Source organism: Leptonychotes weddellii, unplaced genomic scaffold (assembly GCF_054177405.1).
Source record: "Leptonychotes weddellii isolate Sample4059 unplaced genomic scaffold, ASM5417740v2 HiC_scaffold_8638, whole genome shotgun sequence".
Lineage (NCBI taxonomy): Eukaryota > Metazoa > Chordata > Mammalia > Carnivora > Phocidae > Leptonychotes > Leptonychotes weddellii.
The window spans coordinates 1-8,494 of record NW_028057436.1 but is presented as its reverse complement, the minus strand read 5'-3'; the positions used below and the strand labels follow the sequence as shown (position 1 = coordinate 8,494).

The 8,494-nt window shown below is 45.1% G+C and overlaps 1 protein-coding gene across 2 annotated transcripts; it reads left to right on the top strand.

The window, feature by feature from the left end:
* The first annotated feature begins 767 nt into the window (after positions 1-767).
* Positions 768-8,488, top strand: GPR176 (G protein-coupled receptor 176). Of its 2 annotated transcripts, XM_081811589.1 has the most exons (3): positions 984-1,047; positions 4,572-4,728; positions 6,123-8,488. In XM_081811589.1, exon 3 carries the CDS (start codon positions 6,187-6,189, stop codon positions 7,228-7,230), a length of 1,044 nt encoding a protein of 347 aa, XP_081667715.1. In that variant the 5' UTR covers positions 984-1,047; positions 4,572-4,728; positions 6,123-6,186; the 3' UTR covers positions 7,231-8,488. The 2 variants fall into 2 exon arrangements, with proteins under 2 accessions (XP_081667714.1, XP_081667715.1); XM_081811588.1 differs by lacking the exon at positions 4,572-4,728 and having other exon boundaries at positions 768-1,047.
* The last annotated feature ends 6 nt before the right edge of the window (positions 8,489-8,494 follow it).

Sequence of the window (8,494 nt, the reverse complement as noted above, 5' to 3'; positions counted from 1 at the left end):
TCAATTAAAAAAATGCACACCAAATTTCAAAGACAGTAAAAACAAGAATGAAAAGTATCTTAACAGTACTTTTTTTTTTTTTTTTTAAGATTTTACCTATTGTTAGAGAGAGAGAGAGAGCACAGAAGGAGGCTCCCTGCTGAGCAAGGTGCCAGACACAGGACTTGATTCCAGGACCCTGGGATCATGACCTGAGCCGAAGGCAGACGCTTAACTGACTGAGCCACCCAGGCGCCCCTCATCAGTACTTTTAAAAGTAATGATTACATGTTGAAACGACAATGTTTGTGATATATTGGGATAAATAAAATTTCACCTGCTTCTTTTTTTTGCAAAATACGGCTGCTAGACATTTTTAATTACACTTGTGGCTTGCGTCATAATTCTCTTGCAGAGTTTGGCAACGTGGAGGTCATTTGCAAACTTGGTAAGAGTAGTACTTGCCTGAGATTAAGTAATACCTAGCAAATTCTTTATACTCAGATGAGACTGAGTCATATCTAATACTGTTATGTCTAAAACTAAATAACAGAACTCACCACCAAAAATCCTTCTAGACTTTTTGATGTGTACATAAGTGATTTAATACTTTCACATAAATTGACAATAGAATATGTACGTATTTACATGAAATCCTTTGAAATCAACTCTCAAATGTGGTTTTTCAGATCTTTTTTTAACCTGTCCCTTTCTTTCCTTTGTCTTCTTTCTTTTCATTTAATTTTTTATTTTTAATTTTAAAAACTTTTTTATTTTAATTTTTTTTTTTTTTTTTTTTTTGCCTATCTGGCCAGGAAACTTCATGGTGTTATGGTCAACTTGCCGAACAACCGTGTTCAAATCTGTCACCAACAGGTTCATTAAAAACCTAGCCTGCTCCGGGATTTGTACCAGCCTGGTCTGCGTGCCCTTTGACATCATCCTCAGCACCAGTCCTCACTGCTGCTGGTGGATCTACACCATGCTCTTCTGCAGGGTCGTCAAATTTTTGCACAAAGTCTTCTGCTCTGTGACTATCCTCAGCTTCCCTGCCATTGCCTTGGACAGGTAAGATTGGGTAGTCCAGGGTTCAACGTTTTTTTTTTTCCGAGTGTATTGAAAAATTAGCATCACAAAGCAAAGGGTGACTAGTCAATGTTCCACATACTGTTAAGTAGTTCACTAATGGTCAATAGAAAGAGAATGAATGTCTGAAATATATGCCTCACAAAAGACACGTTGATTTCACGGCAGCTATGGAAAATAGGACCTTGAGAAAAGACGTGGCATGGGGGGTGGGTTTCATCATGAGGTTGCTGGAGCAGGCTGGATCATGGTGTAGCTTCAGCTTGGTTGGAATTGGTGGTATTTGCGTTGCAATTTGTAGTAGATTGCTCATCTGATTGATAACTCTGCAATTAGTGCTTTTTGATGTAGGATGAAAACATTTCTGGAAGAACAAGGGGACAATTCAGTGGTGATTTAACAAATGATTAGACAGCCCAGTTGGACCTGGCAAGATAATACCAGAATTCCTTTGGAGGATTGATTTCCAAGCCTCTATATTGTGGTGGTGGTTGTTTTCTCTTCCCATCCTCTTTAAAAGGATGTTCACTTGGAAATGAATCATATCTTCGCTACTGCCATTGTACATAATTGGATCAAATTTATCAGGGTCAAGTGTAAAGATCTCCGTAATCAGCAGCTTCCTGCCTTCTCCTTTCGTTGTGAGTACTTCATGAATACAGTTTGAGTTAGTAATACATTTTAGAGAATAGAACTAAATAAGCAAACAAGAGCTGAGGAGTTGCATCCATGAGTACTTTTGATTTCAAGATTTACAGAGAGGAAAAGTTGCTGAGGGGAAAGTGCTGGGTCTTCTGACTTTATCCCCATTGATATATTTTAATGGATTTTACATGAATTTTGAATTTTTATTTTTAAAAAATATTTTATTTATTTATTTGAAGAGAGAAAGAGAGTGCAAGCACAAGCAGGGGGAGCGGCAGGACAGAGGGAGAGGAAGAAGCAGGCTCCCTGCTAAGCAGGGATCCCGATGCGGGACTCGATCCCCAGGACCCTGGGATCATGACCTGAGCCGAAGGCAGACGCTTAACCGACTGAGCCACCTAGGCGCCCCATGAATTTGGAATTTTTGAACTCTTTATCCATTCAAAACATACTTGATACCTTAATGACCTATGAGGGCATGGATTGCAGAACCAATCTGTGGAGTCCCTTCAGCCGCAGGCCTGGAACTCTGATTTGGTCAGCTGCCCTGGGTCATCTGCATGGAGGGACACAGAGACCCACAAAGTCTCCAGCGTACTAGGAGGAGTCATTGACTTTGTGGTTAAGAGAGGGGAGGCTGGAGCCCCAAGTGGCTTTAAGCCCTACCTACACACCGCTTTTGTGCTGGGTTGCTTTGGGCAAAGTGGCTTAACCTTTCTGAGCCTAAGGTTCCTCCGCAGTAAGGAAAACTAAATGAATTATTTATGGCCTGTGCTTGGATAGGCTGCATCAATATTTGTCTGTCTTTCTCTAGGCTTCCCTTTCGATGGGCACATTTTTCCTTAGATATATTGTCTGCAATCATTGTACCGTCAGATCTGGCTGGGAGCCACTGTAGCTCTTTGGAAGTTTTTCAGTAGATCACCATCTCCAGGGGAAGGTGAAGCAGGTGACAAAGCCAAGTGTCACTGGCCAGGTTGGGGTTTTGTGTCTGCATTCCTGCTCATAGGGGTCAATAACCCAGCAGATGCAGCTAATAGTTACTTTGTGGGTATCTAGACTCTGTAGGCAGGACTTTCTATTTTCTTAGAAGAGAAATCAGAAATCTGGAGTTTTACCATTTTTATTTATTTATTTTTTTGTTCCCTCTCTCGCTGTGTCTCTGTCAAACAAATAAAATCTTTAAGATTTTATTGTATAAGTGATCTCTACACCCAATGTGGTGCTCGAACTCACAACCCTGAGAGCAGAAGTCACGCACTCTACTGACTGAGCCTCCAGGTGCCCTGAATTTTATTGTTTTTAAATGTTGTCGACTAATTTTCATTCAAAAAAGATTCTGTGGGTCACTCAATCCCTTCAACAAGCTGAGGGTGCTCCATGCGATGCCATTTTGCTGCGTGTGTCTCTTTCATGCTTGGCAAGAGGTCTCTGAATATCTGGAAAGTACACTTTCACCCTGAGAAGAGACCACCTGCTCATTTACAGTCATTCCCCCCCCCCCGGCCCCCCGCAGATCTAGGCAACCACTAATCTATCTCTGTATGTTTGCTTTGCTGGGGGGCGGGGGACATTTCATATTGTGGAATCATGCAGTGTGTTCTTTTGCATCGGCCTTTCATGTTTTCAAGGTTCATCTGTGCCCGAGCATTGGTCCTTCATCCCTTTTTCCTTCATCCCTTTTGCTATAATTGGCATACAGCAATATATAAGTTTAAGGTGTACAGCAAGATGACTGGACTTACATTGTGGAAGGACTACCAGAGTAAGTTCAGTTAACATCCATCATGTCATACAGATATGGAAAAAAAAGAAGGAAATGTTTTTTTTTTTCTTGTGATGAGAACTCTTAGGATCTACTCTTAAAAATTTGCCACGTTCCTTTTTTATTACTGAATAATATTCCATTGTATGGATATTGTTTGCCCATTTACTGGTTGACATTTGGGTTGTTTCCACTTTTTGGCTCTTGTGAATAATGCTGCTATGAATCCTGAAAGATTTTTACAACAGGATGCAACAACAGTGGGGACACATTTTTCTGAATCATTTGCTACCATGCCTTGAAGCAGTGGGTGGTTTCTGGGCCTTTAGTCTTAGACAAGAAAATACGTAAATGATATGAAATCCTTATTTTCTTTCCAGCACAGAAAATCGATTGTATTTTTGCTATTACTAAAAAAAAAAGTAAATACATCTTTTTAGTAGAAAAAGAAGACTGGTACAAAAAAATCCTATTTTAGGGCTCCTGGGTGGCTCAGTTAAGCGACTACCTTCAGCTCAGGTCATGATCCCAGAGTCCTGGGATCGAGTCCCACATCGGGCTCGCAGCTCAGCGGGGAGCCTGCTTCTCCCTCTGACCCTCTCCCCTCTCATGCTGTTTCTCTCTCTCTCAAATAAATAAATAAATAAATAAATAAAATCTTTAAAAAAATCCTAGTTTATTATGCAGGGAAACCAATTGCTGGCAAGTGTAGGCTGGTGGGCATGAAGGTGAAGGGAAGACAATCCTTTCTCTCACTTCTTTCTCACTCAGATACTTGTTTCCTGGCTCCTAGTCAGTGAGTTCATTGGGAGGCCACTTCCTGCATCATCTTCTAGAGATGTAAACATAAACAAGATGATTTCTAATGAGCCCGTGTGCTTTTCCAGTACATAGTGGAAGCGTGGTTTTGTTACCTGTCAGTTGACCAATGGGAATGTATTCATGTGTGGGTGTAGCACCTTGACATTGGATTTTTTTTGTTTTTTGACATTGAATTAAGGAGTTGTGATTAGAAAAGTGTATCTATATTCAGAGAAAAAAAAATTGAGAGCATGCATAACCTATGCACTTCTTTCTCTTTTTTTCCCCCTCCCAGAAAGAGATCTAGGACCCATTTCACCACTCTCCATCCATTCCTGATCATCCATGGTCATGTTGTGCTTACATTGCATCTTCCTCAGCCTGGAACATTCTCCCCCAGCTTGCCCCCTGCCAGACCACCATAGTGCCACCTTCTGTTGACATTTTTCCAGGTGCTCCTTTTCCCGTCCCTCCTTTGTGCATACCTCTAGAAGAGCAATCATTTCCTTGGTTATACCTGCTCGCTTGCATGCCTTTTCCCCCATGGGGTTTAGAGATATCGCTGTGTGTCTTTTCATCTTTGTAACTCAGTGCCTGGTACAGTACCTGGCACAGATCTCATGCCAGGAAGACATGCTTGCTTCCCTGGCCCCATGAGCGATGAATGTTAATAGAGTTGTAAGGTCGACTCCAGATTTGGCTGACTGTGGAGATGTATGCTCACCATAGGTCTGATGGCTGGTGACAGCGCTTTCATGACAGATGTGGTTCCTGGGGTCTGAAGAATTACTCAGTTTCCCTAAATCATGGGTGATACTGAAACAGGGTGCTTTTGGAATTCTGATTACAGACTAATCAAGTGAAAGCTTGAAGAAAGAAAGGTCTGATCTGATTTTAGCAAAAATCTAATCATGCAAGCATTGTAGACTTACTAATTGCTAGGGTTACGAGTGATCATGAACAATGAGTGAACAGTGGCTGTTGAGCAGGCATAATTTTTGTCAGTTGAATTGATTTTTTTTTTAATGTTTTATTTATTTATTCATGACAGTCAGAGAGAGAGAGAGAGGCAGAGGCAGATGGAGAAGCAGGCTCCCCGCCTAGCAGGGAGCCCGATGCGGGACTCGATCCCAGGACCCTGGGATCATGACCTGAGCCGAAGGCAGACGCTTAACCATCTGAGCCACCCAGGCGCCCCAGTTGAATTGATTTTTGTGCAAGGACCTTGTCGGAGTCCGTCCTTCACACGGGGTTCTTCTGCCCTGAGCAGCTATAAATGCTAATGATATCCACGTATGCACTATGCCATGAATCTGCTTTAGGTATGTGTGTAGGCAAATTTCTTTCCATTAGTGGCTTTGAAAATTGCCCATAAGCTCCTCTAGCCCATGTAAAATTTTTTTTACAAGTTACCCTTAAATTGACATTTTTTACAAGAGACCCTTAAATTGAAAAATCTATGTCTTTACAGCAGATGGAGACATCCTTTATATCGAGGGCACTCCTTGGGATCTAATGCTGGTGGCAATATTTATAAAGTTAGCTATGAAATGCAATTATTTACCTATTTTCCTGATAGTCTTGAGTGTCCCATACGACGGGGCTCTTCTCTGCTCACTTGAAAAGGTCCTTTTTTTAAAAAAAATTTTTTTTTGGCCTAGTGATGCTTTTTGTGTACAGCAAAGTCCTCAAAACTTAAGGTCTGGCTTCCCAATTCCCTCAGTGATTCCCTTTGTCTGAACTTGACCCATTCTTTCCCCCTCTCTCCTACTTTTGGTAATATAGAGACCCCTCATTTAAACAGTACCTTCTCCTGTGAAATGAAGTTTGCTTGTGCATTTTGCAGGTACTACTCCGTCCTCTATCCCCTGGAGAGAAAAATATCTGATGCCAAGTCCCGCGAACTGGTGATGTACATCTGGGCCCACGCAGTGGTGGCCAGCGTGCCCGTGTTTGCAGTGACCAACGTGGCCGACATCTACGCCATGTCCACCTGCACCGAAGTGTGGAGCAACTCGCTGGGCCACGTGGTGTACGTGCTGGTCTATAACATCACCACGGTCATCGTGCCTGTGGCTGTGGTCTTCCTCTTCCTGATACTCATCCGCCGGGCCCTGAGCGCCAGCCAGAAGAAGAAGGTCATCATCGCGGCCCTGCGGACCCCACAGAACACCATCTCTATCCCGTACGCCTCCCAGCGGGAGGCGGAGCTGCACGCCACCCTGCTGTCCATGGTGATGGTCTTCATCTTGTGTAGCGTGCCCTACGCCACCCTGGTCGTCTACCAGACCGTGCTCAACGTCCCCGACACGTCCGTCTTCTTGCTGCTCACGGCCATCTGGCTGCCCAAGGTGTCTCTGTTGGCCAACCCTGTGCTCTTCCTGACTGTGAACAAGCCTGTCCGCAAGTGCCTGGTGGGCACATTGCTGCAGCTGCACGGCCGCTACAGCCGCCGGAACGTGGTGAGCGTGGGGGGTGGGCCGGCCGGCGCCAGCCTGGAGCCCAGCCTGCGCTCGGGCAGCCAGCTCCTGGAGATGTTCCACATCGGGCAGCAGCAGATCTTCAAGCCCGCGGAGGATGAGGAGGAGAGCGAGGCCGGGCACACTGGCTCGGCTGAGCTCCCGGCCCAGGAGCCAGCGGGGCCCCGCCGGCAGGGGGAGCGCGGCCCGCAGCGCGCACCTGCTGCGTCTCTCCCTGTTTGCCCGGGGGCGCCTGCGGCCCCTGCGGAGCCCGAGACGCTGCCTGACAAGTACTCCCTGCAGTTCGGCTTTGGGCCTTTCGAGTTGCCTCCTCAGTGGCTCTCAGAGACCCGGAACAGCAAGAAGCGGCTGCTTCCCCCGCTGGGGAACACGCCAGAGGAGCTTATTCAGACAAAGATGCCCAAGGTAGGCAGGGTGGAGCGGAAGATGAGCAGAAACAATAAAGTGAGCATTTTCCCAAAGGTGGATTCCTAGTCAGGACTGCCGAGCTCCCACACTCCTGCCTTCCCTTCACTCTAGCTGGCCCCAGGGTTTGGGGCATCTCATTGTAACCAGGAATCGGCTGCCTCCTCCTGCGTGGGCCCTCCTGAATGAGAGGGAAATCTTGAGAAGATCAGTTGTCCTCTTTATTGAGGGAGTCTACGTATGTGTCCCTGTGATCTGTGTCCTTGGTGAAGTGTGCATTCCTCTCTGTGGAGACAAAAGGTGGGCAGTGCGCAATGGGTCTTGGGATGGGTACTCCATGTGCGTTTTCCGAGGACTCCTTGATTCCTGGGCCCGGCAGGGAGTAAGGGAGAGAAGAACATCTGTGAGCTCGAAGGCAGCAGGGGCACCCTGAGGGAAGCCCAAGATAATTACGGAGTGGTGTGGCCACAGAGAAAAGGCCTATTTGATTGACTCAAGTAGGACAAATATTAAAAAACGTTTCATATTGATATGTATCTTCAGGGGAGATAGGGACTTGGCATTTGACACCTTTTCTCTGGAAGGCCTGATCGGATGAATCAGTTTCTCCTGAAGCCCTTCATCTCTTTCACTGGGATGTAGATGAAGAAAGGCGTTTCCACCCCCATTTGACAGACAAGGCAATAGGTGGGCCTGGGGGTCAGGGAGGAGATATTCTGTCTCGAATATCCTGATATTCTCCTGGCACCACTGAAAGCCTCAGAAAGTCTGTCTGCAGTGTTGGTTGGAAAACACTACAAGTGCTTTACTATGTCTTTCCCCCTGAATTGCATTTTTTTCAATCAACGAGAGAGAAGCTAAGAGGTAGAGAAGAAAGACAGAGATGTCCATACCCTGTAGTCTCTTCTCTTCCAATGTTGATTTCATGTGAAAGGGGCCATGTCACCATCAGTAAGAGTGAAGTATATTGAAAAAAAATTACCTTGCGCCAACTTTTAGAATTAAAAGGTAATTTAAAAATGCAGAGTTTGTGTAAACTGGGTCCTCTGGAAACATAAAAATACTTGATTAGGAAAGGTGATGCTGCCAAAAGAGTGGAGAAGTCAAAGATGGCTTCCTTCTGATGAGGACTCCAGAACCCAGGTGTGGTCAGCCTCATGTTCAGTCTCTTTTTGCAACTATGGTTCTCCCTTCATTTTGGACACAAAGGAGGAAGAGGACAGGGAGAAAGATTTTAATCATTTTAAAATGCCCAGGTGGCACCTAGCCCGGGGGAGCCCTTCACTTCCTCTTTTCTGGTAAAGTTTTAGCAGGAGTCAGAGTGGATAGAGGA